The sequence below is a fragment of the Monodelphis domestica genome, chromosome 3 (assembly GCF_027887165.1).
Source record: "Monodelphis domestica isolate mMonDom1 chromosome 3, mMonDom1.pri, whole genome shotgun sequence".
NCBI lineage: Eukaryota > Metazoa > Chordata > Mammalia > Didelphimorphia > Didelphidae > Monodelphis > Monodelphis domestica.
Window position 1 is genome coordinate 214,212,974 of NC_077229.1, and position 26,649 is coordinate 214,239,622.

Genomic DNA, 26,649 nt, shown 5'->3' on the forward strand with positions numbered 1-26,649 from the left:
TGTGAATGAGGGAAATATGGCACAAGCCAGAAAGGCTTGAGTTCAAATCCAATGTCTGACACATATTGGTTGTTGGATCTTCTCAGTGCTTTAGACAATACTCTAAGGCTACAGTTATAGAAGAGCTCATCCAAATTGGCAGGGCATTTTCCTCACCTAGAAATTACTTATTACAATAAAGTAATAAGTCCAATCCCTATCCCAATTTAAGAATGATCCATACTTAAAAGTGAGCAGCAAGAGAGATGGAATTAATTAGGAGCCTCTACACTACCCATTCCGTAGGATTTCTGTTCTCAGGTGCAGGATATGTGGGAAGGGTCTGACTTAGGTGTGCTTTTGGTCATGCAAGTGCTATATAGATTCAGAGATGTAGATATAGATATAGATATAGAAAGTTAATAATTTATAGAAAGTTAATAAGTTAGTGGCTCCTCTTGGGCTTTCCCCCTTTTCTCACCTAAAGAAATGTTACCAACTGGGCTTAGTTGTATTCCTGGCATCCCCGTGTGAAATAGAGAATGAGATTTTCCATATGTCATGATTAAATATAGCTGAAATAATGTTATTAGAGTTAAACATTATCAATTAAACAGACCTTTCTAGCCTAGCCTGAGAACCTGTAACATTGTTTCTATAGGAAAACTTATCCTAAGTAATAAACAATCCTTTGAAATTTATCTCATCCCTAAACTGGGGACTTATTGAAGTAAATATACCTCCTATAAAAGAATGGGAAAATTTTCTTCCTAAAACAAGTACTCATCCTTCCTTTTCCTGAGAAAATGTCTTAAGAATGTTCTTGGTGTTGCACTTCTTCATTTCTGGTCAATGGAGCTCTTTAAAGTCATGTGGATCCCTCACAAGTTTAACCTTGCTAAGAAAATGGATGTGAGGAGCAACTAGGTGGCTCAGTTGGATAGAGAGGTGGTAGGTTCTAGGTTCAAATTTGGTCTCAAACACTTCCTAACTGTGTGACCCTAAGAAAGTCATACGCCTAAAACTTATCACTCTTCTTCCTTGAAACCAATACTCAGCATCAATTCTAAAACAGAAGGTGAGAGAGAAAGAAAGAAAAAAAGAAAGAAAGAAAGAAAGAAAGAAAGAAAGAAAGAAAGAAAGAAAGAAAGAAAGAAAGAAAGAAAGAAAGAAAGAAAGAAAGAAAGAAAGAAAGAAAGAAAGGAAGGAAGGAAGGAAGGAAGGAAGGAAGGAAGGAAGGAAGGAAGGAAGGAAGGAAGGAAGGAAGGAAGGAAGAAAAAAGAAAGAAGGAAGGAAGGAAGGAAGGAAAAAAAAGGGAAAAAATAGATTTGAAATGTCCACTTCATTTACAGACAGGCTTTCCCAACCTTTCAGTTAATATATATGGAACATTAGTAGTCCAGACTTTGAATCAATTCAGTGAGCATTTATTGAGTGCCTAGGACATGCTAGATATTGATTTAGAATAATAAAAGAGCATAGTTTTTTGAAAATTTTGCAACAAATGGAACAAGTTTCAAATTACACAGAGTAAATCTTCCTTATAAAATTGATTCACCATACCAAGTATTTCAGTTGGTCAAGTCAAAAATGTCCAACTATGTGAATGGCAGCATGGTACAGTGGAGTAAGCCCTGGACTAGATGCCAGGAGACCTGACTTGCTTTGACATTTAATAGTTTTGTTACTATAGGCAAATTATAATCTCTCTGAACTGCTGTTTCCTCAATTGGAAAATGGGGATAGTAATACTTTTAGGGCAGGTAAGTGGTGCAGTGGATAGAGTGCCAGACCTGAAGTCAGGAAGACTCTTCTTCCTCAGTTTAAAATCAGCCTTAGTTACTTACTAGCTATGTGACTCTGGAAAAGTCACTTCATTCTATTTGTCTCAGTTTTCTCATCTGTAAAATTAGCTAGAGAAGAAAATGACAAACCACTACAGTATCTTTGCCCAGAAAACCCTAAATGGGGCCATGAAGAATCAGACACCATGAAAAAAATAACTGAATAGTATTTGCCTTTAGAGTAGGAATCCATGAACTTGTTTCAAAAACTTTTGTTGACAACTCTATTCTAATATAATTCAATATAATTTTGTAATCCTGTCTTTATGCATTTAGAAAATGTTGAGAAGGGGTTCAAAGGCTTTATCAAAATCTGGTGTATCTATGATACAAAAAAGATTATGATTTGCTGTCTTACATGGTTGCTCAGGCAAGTGCTTTTTAAAAAACCTTAAAGTTCCAGATGAAGATACTATAATTTTTTAACCTTTAATGATTAGGTCTATTATTGACATAATAATAGGAGCAGTTAGTAGTTATAGATTTGTAAAGTGCTTTGCATATATTTAGTTTTATCCTCTCTATAACTCTGGGATGTAAATGCTGCTTCTACTTTACAAATCAGGGAACAGGCAGAGATTAAATGACTTGCCAAGTGTCAGACAGCTGGTAACTATCTGAGGCTGGATTTGAACTCAGACCTTTTTAATTCCAGCTTCCACACCCTTTTCCTAGACTGCATCTAATAAAATGATTTACTGAGTTAAGGTTACACACTATTATATACTACAGTATCCTTACCATAAAATAAATGTCCAGGGCCACTAACACCAACAGAGTTCTACAATATTTGAAAAATTGGCAGCCAGCTCAGACCTTTTCCCCATCAACTAAGTAATTAGTTCCTATTTGATAAGAATCTTGTGCAATGCAGAAGATGAAGAAGACATAGTCTGCCTTTTTGGAATAAGCTTTTTGTTTTTCTTGCTCAGAGGAGCAAGGTCAATAGTAATTTCATCAGTAGTACCATCAGAGGAAAAACAATTATGTTGACTTGATGAAATCACAAGTTCCTCTTTCTACCCCTGGAGAACCGCTAAAGTCTTTCCTTTGTGAAATCCAACTAAAATAAATTAGATCTTTAAATAAGAGTACATACATTTGTACATGTGCACTTATCTGTCTAGAATGAGCAGTCAGTTTTATAGACTTTTACAGCATGGACTCCACTGTCTAGGACAAGAAGGGCGTTATCTTCTGTGTAAGTCAATGCCACAGGGTAAGAAAGCCCATGGGTAATGATAGGCTTCAAGACTGGAAACTCCTCAGGTTTCCCCAAGCACACTATAGCTTGAGTAGCTGTATCAGCAACAATGACATTCCCCTGGTGGTCAAAGGTCACAGCAGTGACATCTATTTTGGAGGGAATGAAGAGGCTCAGGCCAAAAGTGTCCACCTGGCCCAAGAGCTGCAAGCCAGGGCTGAACACTTTCACTCTGGTGCTGGGAGGGCAGGACCCTTGGGCTAGCAGGTGTTCCGTTATGGCGATGGCCCCAGTGAGCTGAGACACAGCTAGGGCTCTGGGGTTGCAAAGATGAGCCAGGAGCCTTTCCACCCTCCTGAGCTCCCCTTTCTGAAAGTCAACCACCAAGAGGTGAAGCGACCCTGCCCCAGCATCAGACACCAGAACTTCCTGCTGCGGGGTGGTCTGCACACCCCAGGGCAAAGAGAAGCGACCTCCAATGACCAGCTTATGATGCCCTGAAAAATCAAACACTTTCACTGAACGGTCCCCAGCATCGGTGATGACTATGTGGCCGTCAAAGGTGGCTGTGACACCCAGAGGGTACCGGACGTCCTGGGCGGCCTCCCCTTTTTCTCCAAACTGATGGCTACATATTCCGTCGGAGTCAAAAACCTTCACCCTCTTCCTGCCGTCATGCACTATGATCACCCTCCCGGACCTTGGGCACAAGGCCATCGCAGTGGGGTTGATAAGGGTCCCCCAACCCCCAAAGGAATGGCAGCAGGTTAGAGCCCCCGGGACCCAGTTGGCTGTCGGGTCTCCAGGTTCCCTGGCCGCCCCCGCCCCTGCGGATGGGGGTGCGCAGAGCACCGGGCCCAGGAGCTCTAGGAACTGTAGCAGCGGGAGGCAGTCACTGGTCTCGGAGCTCTTGCTCGCTTTCCTGCAAAAGGGGCACTCGAGAGTGCGAGTCCGGGGCTGCGTCAGGGCAGTCACACACCCCTGGCAGATCACATGGCCACAGGCCAAGTTCCTGGGCCTCCGGTCTTTCTCGTGGCTGTATTTTTCGAAGCACACTTTGCACTCAAGCAGGCTGACCTCAGCTTCCCTCATCAGAGCCCTCAGAGCCGGCTCTCTCTCGGAAGCCTCTGCAGACATGCTGAGGCCAGGGAAGGCTTCTCTCCCTCCCCCCAATCCCTCCAGACCTTTTCCCCACAGGCAGGGTGGCGTGACGCTGTCCCCACGCTGCCCTCGACCGAGCGCTGGTATGTCACTGGGTCTGCGACGTCAGAGGCTGCCCAGGAGCCAGCTGGAACGCTTTTGCTGCTGTCTGCTGCCCTCTGGTGAACTCCAGAGCATCCGAAAAGCCCAATGATTCATCCAATTTGTATTGGTTCACCATGGGGTGGGCACCAACGAGGGGGTACGAAGAAGTAGTTTACACAAGCAGTTTATAACCTAGGTGGGGAGATAAGATACATAACCACAGAGCTTTAAATAGCTAAGAAAAGTTAATGTTGAAAGACAGGGATTGGGTCTTATACTTCCTTTGTATCTTTCTCCATATCTAGAAGTGTACTGGCAACATAGTAGCCAATCAGGGAGGAAAGAAGCAAGGGAAGTTTACAGTTAGGAAACATTGAGACTGAGAGTGACTTGCTTAGGATCATACGTCTAATAAGTGTTGGAGGTCAAACTTGAACTCAGGTTTTCCAGACTCCATGACCAACGCTGTACCATCTAGGAGAGGGAGGGAAGGAGGGGCTGTCTCAAGGAAGTCTCTCATGAATTGCCCAATGAGTGGTATAGAAAATTAGTTATGGGTTTGGGACAGAGAAATTACTTTAAGCCAAAGAGTTAGAAAGGACTTTTAGAGGAATAATTGTATAGACAATGAGAAATGAGCCGGTTGGAAGGTTTATATTTTATACTGCTTCTTGTCTTCTTTCTGGAGTCTTCTCATTTATTTTCTGTTCCCTTGGCATAGGTGTTTCCCAGGACTTTGTACTGGACCCTCTTCTCATCTCTCTCTCTCTACTCCCTCCCTTGGAAATCTCACTTTGGGTTCCTTATCATCTCCATGCAAATATCTCACAAATCTGTTTTCTGCAGCCCTACTGTCCCTCCTGAATTCCAATCCCACACCACCTAGCTGGACAGCTCCACTGGGATATCCATCCCATCAGCATTTAAAATGAAGCACATTCAAAATTATTATATATCACCTTCCCCTAAATTTGCCCCTTTCTACTTCCTTACTTCCACTGAGGTCAACAATATCCTTCCCTTCACCAGATTGTTCAACTTCCATCATCCTTGATTTTTCCCTCTCTTTTACCCTCATATCAAATCATTTGTGGAATCTTGTTGATTCTGCCTCTACAACAATGGTGTCAGCAGGGCCACTGAACTGTGGGATGCATGTCAGTTTTAAAATTAATCTATTTTATTATCTTTTAAAATGGTTTTATTATAATATCTGTTTATTATATTTTCATTTTGTTAAATATATCCTGATTACAATTTAATCTGGTTTAGGCCATAGGTTAGATACCTTCACTCACCAATATTTGTAGCACTAGTAAAAGGATTCCCTTCATTTACATGGCCACCATCAAGGTTCAAGCCTCTCACTTGTTGAAATTTGTAGGCAACCTTGTTAGTATAAAGGGTTTCTGTATGCATTGTATGGAGTACATTAGAGGCAAGAAATATTTCTTCATGATCACTAAGAAACCACATGGACTATGACATGGGCATTGTACCCCCAGAAACCTGGGCGAACTATTATCAGGGAAACTCTCTAGCTCCTTTGCATCCTCCTGACTCTGAACCTAGAAACACCCAATGATTCCCCCAGGGTCCTGAGATGTTTATCCTCTTTGATGGTCCTCTAGATTTAAGATGGACAAAGAGATGAATCTTGATGCCTCCAGACCCCAGTCAGATGTCCACCCCACCCCACCAAATGCCAGAGGGTTTACCAAGCTAGAGTCACATCCACACCATGACATAGCATCTGTTCCAAAGAGTATAAAATCCCCAGAACTGATGTCCTCTGGAGGACAGCTTTTCCATCCATGCATGCTGTCCTCAAGGGTAACAGCCTTTCCATTCATGCTGTCCTCCCAAGGAATTGCTCCCCATTTTGCTGTCCCACCTTGCTATCCTCCTGGCCATTCTCAACATTACTTTCTAAATTAATAAATTTCTCTTTTTGTTTTTAAGCTAAGTTTTGGAGTCTTGCATTCTTGCAAAAGGTATCCTTCCCAAACCCCAGGGGTACACATCTGAACCCCATAACAGACTAGGAGTTGTTGAGCTAATTCAGAGTCAAGATAAAATGTGGAAGTCCTATTTGGAAGTCCCACAAACTTCTCCATGCCCCAATGTTCACAACTCAACTTCCCAGCCCAAAATTCACAGTAATAACTTACTGAATCCTAATTTAAGTTGCTTTGCCAATGTGTGAGTGGGTTTTGCAGTTAGCATTTTTTTTTCTGTATAGGAAATAAATGCCTCTCTCATACTTTATTCATTTTGTACTTTGAGTATTTTTCTACTCTCTTTTTGGGAAATTTTAGACTTGAACCATAATCTAAACTAAAAGAAATTCTTAACCTGGGGTGATGGAGAAGGGGAACATAAGCCAAAGAGTATGAGGAATGTGACCATTCCAGAGGATCAGGCTTCCCCCAAGATTTAACTCAGTTTAGTCTCATGCTGGCATAGGTATAGAGTAGAGAAAAATAACCCTAGGGAAAGTTTCCTAGCCCCTTGTGTTCACCATAAAGGGATTCCTTTATTTTAGGTTTTTAGCTATCATTAGCACAACCTGAACAGTCAGGTGATCCCTGGGGATGCATCTCATAAGCAAGATCAACCTTCTGATTTGAAGAATTTCACCAAATAGGAGCTTTGACCATTATTCACATGTCTGGGAAAGAAAATATCAAACTTCATTAATCATTGACACTGTTATGTCAATGGACTTTATCAAGGTCTTTCTTGCTTATATATTTTGATGATAGAGGTTTCCAGGTATGTGTATGGAAGAGAAAACTAAAGATAAAAGATTGTGATATTCTGTAATTATGTGATAACTGAAACCCTGATGACCTAACTTCCTAGTTCTGAGAAGTTAATGCATCTATAATGTAAATTCAGTTCAGTCCCAAAATGGAAAGAGGAAGATTATCTATTGTTTTTCCGGATCTGATCTGAGAAGAAATCTTAGCTTTCATTAAAAAACAACAAAATAGCACACTATCCACTAAGTGGCCCTTTTGTCGTTTTCCCCCTTGTGTTCCATCTTTTGTTTGCTTTTCCCCTTCTGGCTTGACTGTTACAATGATTTATTTTGGTGATGCATACAATTGAACTCATCTCCTTCATTTGTGATTTAGGGCTTGACCTCATTGTTTATCCTGGAGATTGCATTTTCATTTCATTTATCCATATCCTTTTTTTGAGCTGGGGCCTGCAAGTTTCTAACTATCTAGAGGATGTGGGGAAATTCCCCAAATTGTAACAACTGTAAGATGAGGCATTTGGGAGATCTTGGTTACTGAGCCGTTATAGTAATGCTTTCCAACCTAGTTTTTGTGATAGCCTAAGGTCTCCAATTACCTCAAGAGGTGTTGTAAGTCTCAAAACAACTTTGTTTTGTTTACTTTATCTTATAGAAGTATAAAATTTGAGGAGGGGCAAAACCCAGTATCATTCATCAGTCAAATGTATGTAGTAAATACTCAGTAAAGTGCTTGTCTGATGAGTCGACATTCCCCTAAATGGCTGGTAATCACCATTAAAGCAGGCCCCCCTTCAAATAAATTTTTTAAAGTATGAGCAAATGACAGTGTTGCATAATCAGATGATCATCAAACAATGGGCAAACAAGAAATATGGTAAATGGTTTAGAAATAATGTTTGGTCATATAATAAAAAATTATAATACATTTAATCTCTATTCAGCCTAGATCTTTGCTCCCTGACTTCCTGCCAGGTTCAGCTGATATATTCCACCTGCTACAGAAAGTCTTTCCTGATCCCTTCATATTTTAGATATGAGACTTCTATCAGAGAAACTCTATTAAAATGTTTCCCCAACTTAATGCTTTCTTTCTAATCTTAGCATCGTTAGTTTTATTTGTACAAAACTGTTTAAATGTAATGTACCTAAAATTATTCATTCTACATCTCACAATGCTTTCTATCTTTGGTTTATTCATAAATTCTTCTATCCATAAATCTGATAGGAAATATGTTTCCTATTCTAATTTGATTAAGGTACCTCTCTTTACCTAGGTCAGTGATGGTGAATCTTTTAAAGGGGCAGGAGATGTGACAAATGTCCTCAGGCACCTGTGGAGAGGGAGAATGGATTTTTCTTTAGGATAATAAGAAATATATACTTAAAACTATCAGTTATCTGTAATGGGGAAAAGTCAGAAATCTTCTCTGTACGATCAGGAGTAAAAGAAGGATGCCCATTTATCACCAACATTATTTAATTGTATTAAAAATACTAGCAATAATAATAAGAGAAGAAAAAGAAATGGAAATCAGAATGAGCAAGGAGGTACTAAAATATCTCTTTTTGTAGATCTAGTTAAGGTCAATCTTTCCTTCCTCAAATATTCAGGTTTATATATACATGTAATGGCCCAGGGCATCCTCCAAGTTCTGGGCTCACATGGAGAGGATCTGATATTGGACCCAATCTAAAAGAGTGATTTTACCATTCATTTATCCCTTTTCTTATCCCCCCCCCCCCATAACCAGCTCAACTATACACGGAGAAATCTCTGAATATAGTTGTGTGAAAAGCTTGTGCCTTGGATTCTAAAAATGGAGATAATAGGGTCCCCAGCCCTATTAAGCACTCAGGTTAACAAAAAGTTATTAGATAGGGGACAGATTTATTTTGTTCCATAAGAAATACAGAAGACACAAAGGGATTCAAAGGAACATGTAAATAGATATATTCACTATAGTGTATTATTCACAGCAAATAAAACACTTACAACAAACCATAAAAGCCTTTGAGAAGAAAAATGAATTTGGGGTTGCCATTAGGACGTCTTGATATTCCTGTGAAATTCCTACAGTGTTTTCTCCTGCAATGTTTTCTTTTAATCCTTTTTATTGCAGTGAACTTAAACAACAATTTAAGCAAATAAAAATTTTGCATGTGGCATATGTAGGGATTGTATATGACAAATGTGAAACTCTAGTGCCTATAGATTTAATATATAATAAATTTAACATCCTAGACCATATATATGTATGTAATATATGTATACATATATATATTTCTAAACATGCTAAAGAAACCTGAACTTGGTAATTAGAGCAACCAAACGGGTGAAAAATATTGGTAGCTTGGGCTTGGTCTATCCTCTCCTTGCCATGACCATCTTGTCATCTGGCTCAACTCGATTTTCATGAATCACGTTCATTGCATGATTTTCATTAATTATTTTTGCTGCCACAAATCCTTATCCTGTACCTGGTGAGAAGAGGAGGAGAAGGGAATAATTTTTTTTTTTTAAACCCTTACCTTCTGTCTTGGAGTCAATACTGTGTATTGGCTCCAAGGCAGAAAGAGTGGTAAGGGCTAGGCAATGGGGGTCAAGTGACTTGCCCAGGGTCACACAACTGGGAAGTGTCTGAGGCCAGATTTGAACCTAGGACCTCCCGTCTCTAGGCCTGGCTCTCAATCCACTGAGCTACCCAGCTGCCCCCGAGAAGGGAATAATTTTTAAGGTATAGTACACTAAACTACAATATATTCATATGGTACTAAAATTGCCAAGGAAAAGTATAACACCACATTCATCTAATCAGTCCAATATATTTAGTAATTAAGTCTATCAGTATGTCTGGAAATATCATTTCATAAGAATGCATCTATCTGTATTTATTTAAGGATTCTGTGGGAGATAGAAATCTAAAAATAAGATTAAAACAAAACTGATGCCATCTACATCCTAGGCTTAATGCAATGTCTACTTGAGTTTCTAGTCCATTTTCAAAGCCACAGATCTAGAAGAAATAATGAGATCATTTCTTTCACCTCTTTCCAAATATTTTCTAGAGTCCGTTCATTTGTTATGCCATACTCTTGATGTGTGTGTGGGGGGGGTGGGTGAGACTGGGGTCTTGTCCAAAGAATTAATGGCTTAGGAAATCTCCATGGTGAGAAAGTAAACTTTATCAAGACGGGGAAAGCAGTGGAATGAATGGTCCTGGCGATAGAGTGGTTTTGGAAAGGTTTGGTGACCGAAAGGCCATGGCAATGCAAAGGGCTGGTAGTAGAAAGGTTCTGAGAGGTTTTCAGAACTGCTTTTTATCCTGTTTAGTTACCAAGGAAGGGGTCATTTATTTGGATAGGTGGTGCCTTGTGTCTCTAGGGACCTGATGTCACTTTCCCTATGATCCACTTTGGTCAACGTGGCTTCCCCGTTTGCCCACTGGGTAGAGCAAATCACAATGTAAATAGGCTACTCACTAATGGTACTTTAAATACTCTGGAGTTACTGTAGGTCATTTTTGCCGGGCAGACTCCAAAGGAGGGCAGTGAGTAGAAATCGAGCATTGTTTGCATCTAGACCTGTATGACTGGGGAACTGAACCACCTGTGTTTGCTCTTCAGAGACCCCAACCAATGACGTAGGCTATATCTAAATAGTGATATGAGTTTTCTCATAACTCACATGTTTTACATGAAAGGTAACCTTTTCATTAATAACCTAGTTATTGTTTCTATGTTCCTTTGTATGTATATACTTACTTGGCAGTGTTTTGGGGATATTCCAGCCCATATCATTCTGGTCCTCTTTAAACTTGGCTACTGGAAGTCATCCCCCTAACAGAAGCCATTTGATGGTTATTTTCAGGGACTTCACTTGTCAAAGATCCAGCTCTGAGTCAGCATTATTCCAGTGCCTGGCTCATAGGGTTTTCACCTTTTACTACTTTCTTTAAAAAAAAAATTCTGAGCTTGACAAACATGACCACTTCCACATACAAAGATTAGGAAAGGAGGGGTGAATACGATACCAATCTTTAAAGTTGTTTTCCTTAACAATATCGTAGTGATTGTATAAATTTTTCTTCTGATTCTGCTTACTTGCTATTATCAGTTCACACAGGTCTTTCCAGGTTTCTCTGAACCCATCCCATTTACTACTTTTTGTAGCACGATGAATTCTATTACATTTATATATTGTGGTTTGTTTAGCCATTCCCAATGGCATCATTTTGTTTTCAGTTTTTCCTATAAGAGAAATGCTGCTATATTTTTGTATATATTATTCTGCTCACTCTAGTTTTGATTTTTTTTAAGGTATATGCCTAGTGATGATTCTACTGCTTCAAACAGTATGTACAGTGTAGTTTGGAAAATTGTTCTAAATTGCTTTCCAGGACAACTGGACCAATGCACAACTCAACCAATGGTGTATTACAGTACTTGTCTTCCTCCAGCCACTCTAAAAACGTTATTTTTCTTTTTGTGTCATTTTTGCCAAGTCAGGGTGAGCTTGAATGTCAGAGTTGTTTTTAATTTACATTTCTCTTATTATTAGTGATTTGGATCATTTCTTAATTTTAGAACTTCCTATTCATATTCTTTGACCTACAGAAAAAAATAGCCCTTGATCTTATATATTTGTATAAATCATCTATTTATAATCTTTGATTTCAGATCTTTATGGAAGTTGATCCAAACAATCAGTTGATGCATTCTTTCCAGCAATAGTGGTGTCATGATAGTGTTCCCTTGATTATTAAGTTGACAACCAGAAATGGAAATCAGGGTATAGAATGCATTGTTTATATTAGAGAAAGTACCCACATTACTTCCTTTTTCTTTAATTTTCAACCTTTCCTTCTTTCCTGACTTCCTACTATATACAAACTTTATTATCTTTCTCATCTTTAAATCTCATATATGCCCCATGATTCCCTCAAGCTATTATCCTATTCTCTTCCCTTTCAAAGTCAAATTTCTAGGGAAAAAAAAAGCTATTCTTACTGTTGCTCTACTTCTCCCCTTGGTCACCTCTCCTCTTTTTATAATCTGGCTTCCAAACCTCATCATTCAATTGAAATTGCTCTTTCCAAAGTTACCAATGATCTCTAATTGCTATGCTAGATGCCCTTTTCTCCCTTCCTATCCTTCTCTACCTTTCCTCCATTGATTCTTCTCTCTTGGCTACTTCTTAACCCTGGGATTCTTTGATCTGTTCTCCCTTGGTTTTCCTGCCAGACCTCTCATTCCCAGTCTCCTCTGCTGCTTAATTATCCACATAATACCTCTATCTATGGTTGCACACCAAGGCTCTGTCCTGGGCCCTATTCTATTCTCTCTTGACCTTCTCTCATTTGGGGATCTCATCATTTCCATGGTATTATCATATCTGTGGAGATCACTTCAAGATCTACCTATCCAGCCCTAGTCTCTCTTATATGCATTACATATTTCATGATCACATCAGTTTTGTAAATTAGTTATCTCATAAGCAATTCTCATTTCACAACTCCAACTGCCTACACACTACAAACCAGATGTCCTATAGGTGTCTCAAATTCAACATATCCAAAATCAGACTTATAAAATACCCCACCCACCAACCCAAAACAATCTTACACAACTCCTAAACTTCTTTATTTCTACAGAGGTCACTAACATTCTTCCAGGCACTCCTTTTCTCAGCTCAAAGGTCACTGTCTGCGGAAAGCCTTTCTCCAGCTGTTAGTACCTTCCTTGCTAAGGGTCCCTTTGAGTACTGGACTTGGAATTAGGTAGATCTGAGTTCAAATTCTTCATCATACCCTAACTGCAAGCCATAGGATCTCTCTCTGCCTCCTTTTCCCCATGTGCAAAATGGGGGTAATAATAGCACCTCATTGGGTTGTAGTGAGGATAAAGTGAATTAAATAACAAAGAACTTTGCAAACCTTAACTAGCTACTATAGCTATCTTTGTTTATCTTATATGTACTAACATACATAGTCTTTGTAAGAATGTGAACTCCTTGAGGGCAGGGACTATTTCTGCATTTTGTCTCTCTAGCTTTCAGTACAATATGTGGCATATGATAAGCCCAGCTGAATGACTGATTAGACTCAGGCACTCCCAAGATTTCAATTTCAGTTACAGTGCTAAAAAAGAGCTTAGGGGTTCGAGGGGTGGGGGGAATATGTAGACCTGTACTCTTCCTCCCATTCTCTGGTTTCATAAGTTAAATACCACTGAAAGAAGGTTGCTGCCATCATAAAACAAATCCAATGAGAAGTATAACATCACAGCCATAAGCTGCTTTGCTTTTAAAAACTCATTCCAAAGGAACCTTCCCACAAAAGGTCTTTATTATTGCTGTTACTGACAGAACAGTAAATATTGGTACTGATGAGCACAAAAGATTGTAAAGGGTTCCTTATTTGCTTAAACAGGTAGCAGAGGGGTTTCTCCAGGACTAGGCCAGGATCTCATCTCTTTCATAAGTTTTCTTTCATAAAGAAATCAAGAATGATTAATTAGATTGCCTTAAATAGGGAAAAAGTGTCCAATTTAATAGTTAAACAAATATTTATTAAGTACCTATCTGTTATTTGCAAAGTGATAGGCAGTACCATGAAGCAGATAGTGAGATGGCTCTACAGTCAAAAAGATTTCAAGTTCTAATTTTTCCTTTGACATATACTGGATGTGAGACCTTGGGTAAGGTTTTTTAAAAAAAGTTTTATTGATGCTTTAAAAAAATAGAATTTAAACTTCGTTCCTCATTGAACCTTCTTTGACTTTCTTTTAAAATTTAATTTTTTGATACATGTAAAACCCAGTGGAATTGTGCATCAGCTATGGGGGGGAGGGAAAGAACATGAATCATGTAACCATGGAAAATACTCTAAATTAATTAATTAATAATTTCAATTAAAATTATTTTATTTTAATTATCATGCAAAACACACTTCCAAATTGGTCATTGTTGTAAGAGAACATTGATACAAAACCAAAACTCCCAAATAAAACCATAAATACACTTATGTGAAAGAGGGTATGCTTTGATTCGCATCCATCCGACTCCAACAGTTATTTCTCTGGAGGTGGATTTTCCTGTCATAAGTCTTTCAGGAATTTCCCAGATCAATTCATTGTTGAGAGTAGCCAAGTTTTCACATTTGATCATTGTATAATATTGCTATTACTGTGTACAATATTCTCACAGTTCTGTGTATTTTGCTCTGCATCATTTGATGCAAATCTTTCCCTATTTTTCTGAAATCATCTTGCTTTTCATTCCTTGTAGCACAATAGTATTCCATCACTAACACATACCACAATTTGTCCAGCCATTCTCCAACTGATGGGCATCTCTTCAATTTCCAATTCTTTGCTACTACAAAAAGAGCTACTATATTGCTGGTGGAGTTGTGAACTGATCCAACCATTCTGGAGGGCAATTTGGAACTATGCCCAAAGGGCGACAAAAGAATATCTACCCTTTGATCCAGCCATAGCACTGCTGGGTCTGTACCCCAAAGAGATAATGGACAAAAAGACTTGTACAAAAATATTCATAGCTACGCTCTTTGTGGTGGCCAAAAACTGGAAAACGAGGGGATGCCCATCAATTGGGGAATGGCTGAGCAAATTGTGGTATATGTTGGTGATGGAATACTATTGTGCTAAAAGGAATAATAAAGTGGAGGAGTTCCATGGAGACTGGAACAACCTCCAGGAAGTGATGCAGAGCAAGAGGAGCAGAACCAGGAGAACATTGTACACAGAGACTAATACACTGTGGTATAATCGAATGTAATGGACTTCTCCATTAGTGGCGGTGTAATGTCCCTGAACAATTTGCAGGGATCTAGGAGAAAAAACACTATTCATAAGCAGAGGATAAACTATGGGAGTAGAAACACCAAGGAAAAGCAACTGCCTGAATACAGCGGTTGAGGGGACATGACAGAGGAGAGACTCTAAATGAACACTCTAATGCAAATATTATCAACATAGCAATGGGTTCAAATCAAGAAAACATGTAATGCCCAGTGGATTTACGTGTCGGCTATGGGGGGGTGGGGGGAGGAAAAGAAAATGGTCTATGTCTTTAATGAATAATGCTTGGAAATGATCAAATAAAATATAAAAAAATAATAAAGAAATAATGAAAAATAAAAAAAGAGCTACTATAAGTATTTTTGGCATAAGTAGGTCCTTTCCCCCTTTTTATTGTCTATTTGGGAAGCAAATTTAGTAGTGATATTAATGTTAAAGGGTATGCACTGTTTTATAGTCCTTTGGGCATAGTTCCAAATTGGCCTACAGAATGGTTGTATTAATTCACAACTCCACCAACAATTTTTAGTGTCTCAATTTTGCCACTCCCCCCCCCCCATTTCTCATTTTCCTTTAATGTCATATTGACCAATCTGATAGGTCTGGGATGGTACCTCAGAATTATTTTAATTGGTATTTCTCTAATCAAGAGTAATTTAGAACATTTTTTCATATGGTTAATGATGATTTTGATTTCTTCATCTGAAAGCTGCTTGATCATATCCTTTGACCATTTGTAAGTTGGGGAATGACTTGCTTTCTTGTTAATTTGACTTAGTTCACTATAAATTTGAGAAATTAAGCCTTTATCAGAGAAATTTATTATAAGATTTTTCCTGTTTATTGTTTCCCTTTTAATCTTGGCTACATTAGTTTTGTTTGTACAAAAGCTTTTTAATTTAATGTAATCAAAATTATTCAATTTTATATCTTATAATGTTCTCTATCTCTTTTTTGGTCATATGAACTTTCTCTTATAAGAAGGAACTAAACAAACATGTCTTGGGCAATGTCTACTTCTGATAAAATATACAATATTATGAACTAATAGTTCCTCACTTTTCTGATGCCCTATACATTTATAGGAGATAAAATAGTAACAAGATATAAATATTTCAGTTATATAAACTAATATAGAGAAAACAATGTTAAAAGGCTGTAAGGTGGGGGCAGCTGGGTAGCTCAGTGGATTGAGAGCTAGCCCTAGAGACGGGAGGTCCTAGGTTCAAATCTGGCTTCAGACACTTCCTAGCTGTGTGACCCTGGTCAAGTCACTTGACCCCGATTGCCTAGCCCTTACCACTCTTCTGCCTTGGAGCCAATACACAGGTAAGGGTTTAAAAAAAAAGAAAAAAGCTGTAAGGTGATGGCATTGTATAGGTGATGATGACATCTAATACTTTTTCAATTACTTAGAGAAAATAATTTAATTTTTCTGAAGTATTGATACTTTATTTGAAAATTTACAACAAGCAATAAAGACATCAAATGTGTCAAAATATAAAACTGCTTGAACTAGATTGTGTAAGATCATGAATTGGGAATACACAAAAGTAGCAAGAATAATTTTTTTATTTCCAAATTTTGCTTAAATTAAAATATTTTATTTCAACATTAAAATCATCAGAAACATAATAAATTGGAAGCCCCATTACAAACTTCTTGGAAAAGTTACACAAATGTTTTAATAGATACAAGTAGCATGTAATTGGAGTTATTGAAAAAATTTTCAAATATGTTAATTACATTTTTACGTCACAAAATCACTTTGAGTAGTCGAAGGAGACATTAAAGACATTTAAGATTTGGGATATGTTACCAAATCTTATGCAGTTTTAATTTTCATTTACTTTTCTGTAAAGAGATATAAAATCTCAAAAAAATATTCAAATCCCCGTTCTTTAAGTCTTTCTTCTAAAGCATCAACCTTCTCAAGAAACTGGATATTACATGTTGATCCTGGAACAAGAAGAAAGGACTTAAGCTTAATATTGAGAGGGGTGAAGCATTCATTCAGGACACTCAGAACAGAAAGAAACTTGACACAAAAAGACATGGTTCTTGCTCTCGGGGATCCTACTCAGTCTAGTAATTGAGGAGTTATTTTTAAAAATCTCATCTGCCTATAATATCATGTTTTGAATATCTTTTAAAAATAATATTTTTCTAGAGTCATCTCAATGACATTGGGGAATTGTTAGGGACAAAATCTTCTTAATTGTGATTCTATATTAAGAAAAAAATGTTTAATGAAATAGTTTTATGATTTCATATTATGTACATTTCTAGATTCTTAGAGGCATTATAGACTAGTTGGGGAAAGGACTGTATTATTACTTAATAGTTGTATAACTTAGTACAAATAGCAACTCTCTGAGACTCAGTTGCCTCATCTATAAATTGAGGGTAATAAAACTTGTACTACTTACCTCATAGGATGTTGTAAGAATCACATTACAGTATAACTAATGTTATAATAAAATGCTATAATACTTAACATGACACTGTTATTATCCTGACAATAAACAACATTCTAATGGAATTCATTGTTGAGTTTATTTATTTTTTAATCTATAAATGTAATTTGGTAACTCACCAAACAAACTTTTAATTTCACTGTCAGAAACATAAAATGGCGGGCCTAAAAGAAAGATATATGAAAGAAATACAGTGAAAAAAAATTCTTCCAATTCTAAAAATAACAAGCTATTTTTTCATCTCATTTATTAGACACAAAGCCCATTTTCAACTATGTGAGACTATACAAGGAAATCAAATGAATACATCCTTCTCCATATCTCTTACTTCCAAAGAATAGAATTTCATTAGCAAAGAAAGGAAGTTCATAGTGCATCCTGTCATTCCTAGTTTGTTAAAGGTGGGGAAAATGAGCATGGGGAATCTGCAGTTAGGGCAGAGTATAGTAACTTCCACAGAATTTCTGATAGTTCTTGGGGGTATTTCTTGTTTACTTCCTCCTATACACACCTAATAAATCTTTACCTTCACACATAACATTCCTAGCAACAAATACATTTCTACATTCATGGAATATTTTGTTGTGAATATTTGTGTTTGCTCATTGCCATGAGAATGAAAAAGGTATGGCCAAGACTGAATAAAAAGATAAGTTGAAGGAAAATAGACCTTATTTAATGTCACTTATATATACAAAGTATATAATGTTCTTTTTTCAAAATTTTAAAAGTTCAATGTTATTTTCAATTCCAAATTCTCTTCCTCCTACTGCCCTACCTTGAAAAGGTAAGAAAAATGGAATCCATTACAAATATGTATAGTGTGGTAAAACAAATTCCACATTAGCCTTGTTTTTTTTTTTAAAGGCAAGAAAAAAATAGAAAAAAATATGCTTCAATTTGCATTCTGAATCCATCATTTCTTTGGGATAAGGGGTATAGCACATATCATGATGAGTCCTTGGAATGGTGGTTGGAAATTGTGTTGACCAGTTTCTAAGTCTTTCAAAATTGTTTATCTTTACAATATTGCTGTTACTGTATAAACTGATTCCCCTGTTTTCTGCTCACTTCATTTTGCATCAGTTCATCTAGAGGTTCTTCCAGATCTTCCTGAAATCATCTCCTTCATCATTTCTTACAGCACAATGTATTCCATCACATTCATGTATCATAACTTACTTATTCATCCATTCCCTAATTTATGAGTATCCCCATGGTTTCCAAATTGTTGCCACCACAAAAAAGAGTTGCTATAAATAAAAAGGACATACAAATTCTTTTCTTTATTCTTTGATCTCTTTGGGATATAGGTTCAGAAGTGGTATTGCTGAGTCAAAAGGTATGTACGATTTAATAGTTTTTATACTGCTATTCTTGCTCGTAAGCATCTATTCACCTTTCCAGTTAGGATTATCTTAGCTTGCATCAAAGATTCTAATAAGATAAATGTAGCAAAAGCCACTTTATTAACTGTATAACTCATTATTTTAAAGAGCAATAGATTTGTAAAGAATAAGGTCATAGAATCTGGAGGCAAAAGTATGGATTCTAGACCTGTATCTATGACTTTCTTTGTAGGTAATTCACCTCTTTCAATTTTAATTTCTATTACAGTTAAATTATGCTTGTATATAGTTCTTGTGAGGAACTAACTCATAAACTCTAAAACATGGATTTGATGAGTTTCTTATTAGTAACAGCTAAAAAAATATTTACCTGAATGTTTTGTTGTATCATATGAGATAATAGCCAGGAGATAGTGAAAAACCTTTTCCAATAGAGACAACATTAACTTGACATAGCTAAAAAAGAAAACAAAAGTTAATACACATTATTTTTCTGTGCAAAGTAAAAGCTAAGATATTTCCTTGTGCAGTAGCTATAAAGGTAAGGAGGCAGGATATCATTAAATGCTAAAGTGTATTGTAGAGACTAAGAACTGTAGGAATTTAAGGAAGGAAGATTTAGAGATTTGATAAAAGTGGTATAATCCTCATTCTCTAAAAAATAAGAACAGACCTTTCTGAAAATTAAAAACTCAACAATTTTTTTATAAAATAAAATTTGACTCAAGCAGTAAAAGATTTAAGTTTTTGCAAAAATTTCAATAGTAAGCACTATTATCCAGAAAGGATTAAAAGAAACCTTTCTAGTCTTTTTGGGGACAAAGAACTTTCCTGTTGGGAGGGAGACTTGTAGTTCTAATCAGATCAGTGTCAAAGGAAATAGAAATGAATGTATCTTTTTTTCAGCAGTACCTTCATAAAAATTGATCATATAAAAGGGCAAAAAAGCCTCAAAATCAAATGTAGAAACTCAGAAATATTAAATGTGTCCTTTTCAGGCTATCATGCTATAAAAATTATACTCAAAAAAGGATTAAAGAAAAAGAGACTAAAAATTAATTAGAAACTAGATAAACTTATCCTAAAGAATGAATGGATCAAAGAACAAATGAGACACAATCCATAATTTCATTAAAGAGAATGACAATATGGAGACAATATACTAAAATTTTCAGGATACAACCAAAGCCATATTATGGGAAATTTTATATTTCTAAACATTTACATCATATAAAATAGAGAAAGAGAAGATCAATGAATTAAGCATATAACTAAAAAACAAAACTAGAAAAAAACAAATTAAAAGCACCATATTAAACACCAAATTGAAAATCCTGAAAATCAAAGGAGAAATTAATAAAATTGAAAGAAGCCTAGTGAACTAATAAATAACACAAGGAACTAGCTATATATTTTTTAAAAACCCTGACAAAATAAACCATTGGCTAATTTTTTTATTAGAGTATTTTCCATGGTTACATGATTCATGTTCTTTCCCTTCCTTTTTCCCCTTCCCCCTCCCAGAGCTAACAAGCATTTCCACTGGGTTATACATGTATTATCACACAATACCTATTTCTATAGGAAGACTTTGCCCCTAGGACCCATGCTTAACACTCATTCTTCAGGGATGCAGCATGGTAGCATTTAATGAATGGTGGGAGGGGATCATCCCAGGTATATCAGGTATGTAGGAAATGAAAAGTCTTCTTCTTCTTTAAAACCCTTACTTTCCATCTTTGAATCAATACTGTGTATTGGTTCTAAGATAGAAGAGCAGTAAGGGCTAGGCAATGGGGGTTAAGTGACTTACCCAGGGTTACACAGCTAGGAAGTGTATGAAGTCAAATTGGAACCTAGGACCTCCCTCTCTAGGCATGGTTTTCAATCCACTGAGCCACCTATCTGTCCCAACCATTGGTTAATTTGATCAAAAAAAGGAAGAAGAAAATAAAATTATCAGTATGAAAAGTAAAAGAGGGAATTCATAACCAATGAAGGAGAAATTAAAGCAATTACCAGGAATTATTTTGCCCTATTATAGGCCAATAAATCTGTCAATCTATGGCAAACATGGATATTTTAAAAAACTAAATTGCCCAGATTAACAAAAGAGGAAAAGGAATTACTTAAACAACCCCATCTCAGAAAATGAAATTAAACAATCCCTCAATTTGGAAAGCCTTCTGAAATGTCTAATACCTTACTCAGCATCACAAAAGTAATACTGGAGAGAAACATTTTGCATGTAATGATTGTGGAAAAACTTTCATCCAAAGGGGAAACCTTAATGTACACCAGAGAATTCATACTGGAGAAAAACCTTTCAAATGTAAGGAATGTGGGAAAGCCGTAATCAACACCAGATAATTCACATTAGAGAGAAACTCTTTTGAGTAGAATGTATGTGGAAAAGCTTTCATATATACAGAACACATTAATGGACATTTGAGAATTCATCATGGATAAAATATCAAAGTCACAATTGAGGGAAAGGCTTCACTTAGGAAGCATCAAATAATTCATATGAATAAAAAGCTTTATTAATGTAATGATCAGGGGTAAAACTAGGGAATATCCTATCCTTCATCAAACATCAGACTCCATAATGTGAAAAAATGGTGGGGATGTAATGATGTGTACTCTGCTATAGTGATTCTGCTATTCTCTCATTGCTTCATATCTTATTAATTAGGTATCAGATATTTGGTAATGTGTTTCTATTTTCATTTTTGTAAATAATTTGTGTAATATGAAGTCTAGTTGTTCTTTAAATGTTGAATAGAATTCACTTGTATGTGTACTTGGCCTTGTTTCCTCCTCTCTCCACCCCTACCTTGGGAGTTTATTTACAATTTCTCCTTCTGACATCTAAATAATTGGAAAACCAATTGCTCATAGATAAGCTGAGACAATATAATGATAATTCTACCTAAATTAATTTAAATATTCAGTGCCATACCAAACTACCCAAACATTTCACAGAGCTGGAAGATATAATAAAATTCATCTGTTAGAACAAAAGACTAAGGATATCAAGGGAATTAATGCAAAAAAAGAAGGAAAATAACTGAAGATCAAAATTTTTGGAAGAACTATTTGATGAAAACTACTGGGAAAACTGGAAAACAGTATGGCAGGAACTAAGTATAGACTAACACCTCATGCCATATACTTCCTATCTTGGAGAGGGGGAAGGAGTGGAAGGGAGTAAAAGAACATGGATTGGGAAAATATAAAAGATTATTAGAATTCTATCTACATGTAATTTGGAAAAAACAAAATAACTTTTAAAAAGAATCAGATCAGCATCATAGAACTCAAGAGAAGTCTGGGAGAGGAAGGCTTAATGGCCATATGCTACTAGCATGAGTCACAATGGAAAACAGGCTAATACTTGCATACACACACATATCCAAACAGAAATGTACTCAGAAAATAGATTTGATTGGATTCATTTTGATTCAAACATTTATTAAGCACCTATCTGTATTTTTTTAATGAAATTTTACTTGTTTCAGTTACCAAAATTGATTTTCTCTCCCTTTTACTCCTCATTTCCATCACTGAAAGAAAAAAAACAAAACCCTTGTGAAAAGTATACAGAGTCAAGCCAAAGAAATTCTCTCATTATCCATGCCTGAAATAAATTGGTTTATTCTCTACCATGATTTCTCTACCTCTCCACATAACATGCTTCATTAAAGGACCTTTAGAATTATGGTCAGCCATACTTCATCAAAGTCAAAGTTCTCATGTATCTACTATGAATGAAGAAATGTGCAGGGCACTAGGCAAAAAACCTAGCTCTCAAGGGCTTAGGATAAGGAATAAAATGTGGATATAATGAAATTTGAGATTAGTGACGACAATTGGTGGTGGACTGGGCTGTTAGGTTCATATTCTTATAAAACTGACAAAGTTCTCTCTATGTTTTAGATATCATTCTGAGAAATTGTGTATAAACTCCTTCCTTCCCCCATCTTCTGCTTTTCTTCTAATCTTGGCTACATTCGTTTTACTTGTACAAACCCTTTTTAATGTAATCAAAAGTATTAATTTCACATCTCACAATACTTTCTATCTCTTGTTTATTAATTTAAAATTTCTTTTCCTATCCATAAACCTGATAGGCATGTTCCTTGATCTAATTTGTTATTGATATTTGGTTCGGGAATGGCTTTGACTAGGAACTCTGAAGGAAAATAAAAATTTTGAGAGGTAGTTATTAGGAGGGAAGGCATTTCAGAAACAGAGATTTAACACTGAGGTGAGATGGCTAAATAATCTCACATATCTATTCCCTTTTCTCCATTCAATAAGCCCTTCTACTAGTTCAGATACTTGTCACATCCCATCTAGATTACTAAATTTCCTAACCGATCTCATATTAGCCTGTCTTTTCACTAATCAATCTTTGCATATAGCTATCAAAATAATTGTAGTAAAGCAAAAGTCTGACAATTTCACTCTTCTGCTCAAGAATCTTTAGTGGCTCCTGTTGTCTCTAGGATAAAAGGGAAGGGAATAAACATTTATAGAGTGTCTATATTTTGCCAGGCACTGTGCTAAACATTTTTAATAGATATTATTTCATTTGATCCTCAGTGTGCTACTTAATGCCCTTTATAATTTGGCTCCAGACTACTTTTCCAGATTTATTTCACATCACTCCTCTTTATACCCTCTTTATTCTAGCCAAACCAGCCTAGATATTGTTTATATCCCCTCTTGATCCCTTCAAGCAGAAGGCTATCCATAATTTCTAGAGTGTAATCCCTCTTCATTTCCACTTCTTAGAATCCTCTAATTTCCTCGAAGGCATATGTACTATTTCCTTTGGGGGGCATTTACTGATCTTCCTGTTAGCATTCTTTTTTTCTGCAAATTATTTTGTAATTTTACTTATCTGTTTATATGTTATATCCACTGAAGCATGTAAGCATCTAGTGGCCAGAAAGTGTTTTTCATTTTTACCTTTGTTTACCTCCCTTTTTTTAACCTCCCTTTTTTTAAACCTCTGTCTACCCATTTTTACTACTGTCTGCCTTGTGCCTTACACACAGCAGATGTTCAATAAATGTTCACTGAACTAAATTCAAATAAACTGCAAAGACAGAATGGTCCTAAATGGTAGGTTTTAATACCATGGTGAGATGTATTTTATTGTAGAGGAAAGCCAGGCCAGATCTTTGCCTTGGGAAAATAATTTAAGCAGTCATATGAAGTAAGGGCTGGAGAAGGCAGGGACCTGGTAGCTATCAGCTTTCTTAATACTAGACTTGAAGCAATACTTCTATCAAGAATTTACAAGAATGCTTTTAGAGTTTAGCTTTTCTGGAGGGTGTGGGGAAAAAGTTTGCAAAGAGGCAATAGGGGCTGGCCTAAGAGATAAAGAAGGGGGTATATGATGAAAGCATAATCTGTAGAATAGAATTTTAACTTTCAAATAAAAACTTAAGAAAAGGGCTTCCTCATTCTTTATAATAGCACAATAAATAGAACCACAGACCCCTCGAAATGCAAGTGTTTCCTTAGTCATTATCTAGGTTTACTGAAAGAAGAAAAGGTAGTTGAAAGGAGCTAGTTACTTTGTCCTCATTTCCACTTGGCCTCCATGGCCCTCTGTACTTTCTCCAAAGACACCATACTCACTTTTAATAAACATTTATTAAATATATATGGTATGCAAGAACATTGTCCTAAGCACTGGGTAAAATACAAAGATTAGAGAAGATATCATCTAACCCTTCCAGAACTTACATACACAAATAACTACTAAACAAAATGGTACATAAGTGCTTAGGAGAGTTGCAGAGTGTTATTTAAGATCCAATGGGAAGAGGCAGTAATGGTGAGGTGACTCAATAGCTAGAAAGCCAGGTCTGGAGTTAGGATAATGAGACAGGTCTCGGATACTTCCTAGCTGTATGATCCTGTGCAAGTCACTTAACCTCAATTGCCTAGTCCTTACTGCTCTTCTGCCTTTGAACAAATACTTAATAGTGACTCTAAAACAGAATGCAAGGGTTTTTTTTTTTTTTTAAGATGGGGAATGATCATTATTGAACTGGAGGTGATCAAGGGTAGATTCTTAGAGGCGATGGCACTTGAAGTAGACTTGAAAAAAATGGAAAGAAATTCAACAGAAGTTATAGGATATGAGAGAAATCCAAGTAAGTCAGCAACATTTAAGTACAGTGGTACTTTGACACACAAGTTTAATTCATTCCATGGCCAAGCTCATAACTCAATTTGCTTGTTTGTCCAATTTCCCCATTTAAGTGAATGGAAATGCAATTAGTCTGTTCCTCCCCAAAACATGAATTTTTTGTTTTATATGCTTTTGAATACAAAAATGTACTTTATGAAATAACAAATAAATATATTTGTAGATAATAATAAAGAATGTAAAGAAATAAACTTGCTTATGAAATGTTATTTACCTTCAAGGTCAGGCAAAGATACTGGTGGAGAAAGTTTTCATTTCGTGCACTATCGCTTAATATAACTTACACTCTACACATGTATGCAAAATTGACCTTACACATTACTTATGATATGTAACTTTATTGCTAAACTTAATTGCTATTTTTTTACATTATTTAATTATCATCATCTTATTCACTTAATTTTGGCTGTTTTGCCACACTTTCCTTAATTTCACTTAGAAGACATTTCAACAAAAACCTTTCCATGGAAGTTTCTTTTTTCCTCTATTTCAGAACATTTCTATAATGTATGAATCAAGTGTCATTACACAGCTCCAACACATGACTTTTTCTGGGTGTCTTTTCAATAACTTTTTAAATTTTTCCCAAATTCTCAATATTTCCTTAATATCTCACTTTTACTAATTACCCCATCCACTTTGGACTCCTCCCCACTAATTTCTTGCAAAACCTCTGTATGTTGCTGCTGTTGTAACTCCTTCAATTCCTCCATCATTAGGACTCATGATTAAAAGTGAAGAAATTTGCCCAAAAAAGAGAAGAGGAAGAAGAAGAAAGCAAAAGCAATTCAATACAGATGCTCACATGACCAGATAAACATTGAACTAAACAAGACAGCCTCATGTAACTTGTGAAACCAAACATTTGGCAGGCTATCTAGTGATGGGTGGTGGAAGCTCATGATTCAAATATGCACTTGTAACTTAAAGCAAAAACCCACTCACGATTACTCGCATCTCAAATTGCTCATGACTTGAGGTGCTCTGTATACTGCCACTGTAACACTGTATACTGCCAAAAAATCCCAGTAGTAATAATTAATCCATTTAAAATAATTATAGAAGTTATAAAATATTTGGGAGTATATCTACTATACCAATTCACCAAAGGGCTATATGAATCCAACTATAAAACAGAGTAAAAATAAATGGAGAAACATTAATTCCTCATAGGTAGGTCAAGCCAATATAATGAAAATGGCAATACTACTTGAAATGTATTTATTTATTTAGTGCCATATCAAATTACCAAAGTAATATTTGCAAAGCTAGATACAATCTTATGAAAATGTTAAAAGTCACTAATAATTAGAGAAATGAGAATAAAACAATTATGAGATTCTACTTTATACCTATCAGATAGGCAAGAGGACAAAAGAGAAGGATAAATGTTGAAAGGACTGTAATAAAATAGATATAGCAGTATGCTATTGGTGAAATCTGTGAATTAGCTGCTCATTCTGGAAAGCAATTTGGAATTATGCCCCCAAAGGTACTAAATTGTGGATAACCTTTGACTCAAGTATAGAACGACTAGGTTTATACCCCACATAGATCAAAGAGGAAAAGAAGTTATGTGTATAAAAATATCTATGGCAACTCTTTTTTATGGCTGTCTAAAACTGGAAACTAAAGGAGTTACCTGCTATTGGAGAACAGCTAAATAAATAATGGATTGTGAATGTAATGTAATATTATTGTGTCATAAGGAATGACACAATGAACAGTTCA

General features: G+C 36.2%; 2 protein-coding genes across 4 annotated transcripts in view; both read right to left on the reverse strand.

Annotated features, from left to right (window-relative positions):
* Positions 1 to 1,384: 1,384 nt before the first annotated feature.
* On the reverse strand, positions 1,385 to 4,307 carry NHLRC1 (NHL repeat containing E3 ubiquitin protein ligase 1). Its single transcript, XM_001376217.3, has one exon. It carries the CDS (start codon positions 4,162 to 4,164, stop codon positions 2,947 to 2,949), a length of 1,218 nt encoding a protein of 405 aa, XP_001376254.2. The 5' UTR covers positions 4,165 to 4,307; the 3' UTR covers positions 1,385 to 2,946.
* Positions 4,308 to 16,290: 11,983 nt separating this feature from the next.
* TPMT (thiopurine S-methyltransferase) overlaps positions 16,291 to 26,649 on the reverse strand; it is a 34,295-nt gene continuing 23,936 nt past the window's right edge. For all 3 annotated transcript variants that reach the window (XM_001376208.4, XM_007487896.2, XM_007487895.2), the window contains 3 exons: positions 19,057 to 19,142; positions 17,457 to 17,501; positions 16,291 to 16,819 (listed from right to left, as the gene is read on the reverse strand). In XM_001376208.4, coding sequence (XP_001376245.1) covers positions 16,707 to 16,819; positions 17,457 to 17,501; positions 19,057 to 19,142 — 244 coding nt within the window. In that variant the 3' untranslated portion in view covers positions 16,291 to 16,706. The remainder of the gene's footprint in view (positions 16,820 to 17,456; positions 17,502 to 19,056; positions 19,143 to 26,649) is intronic.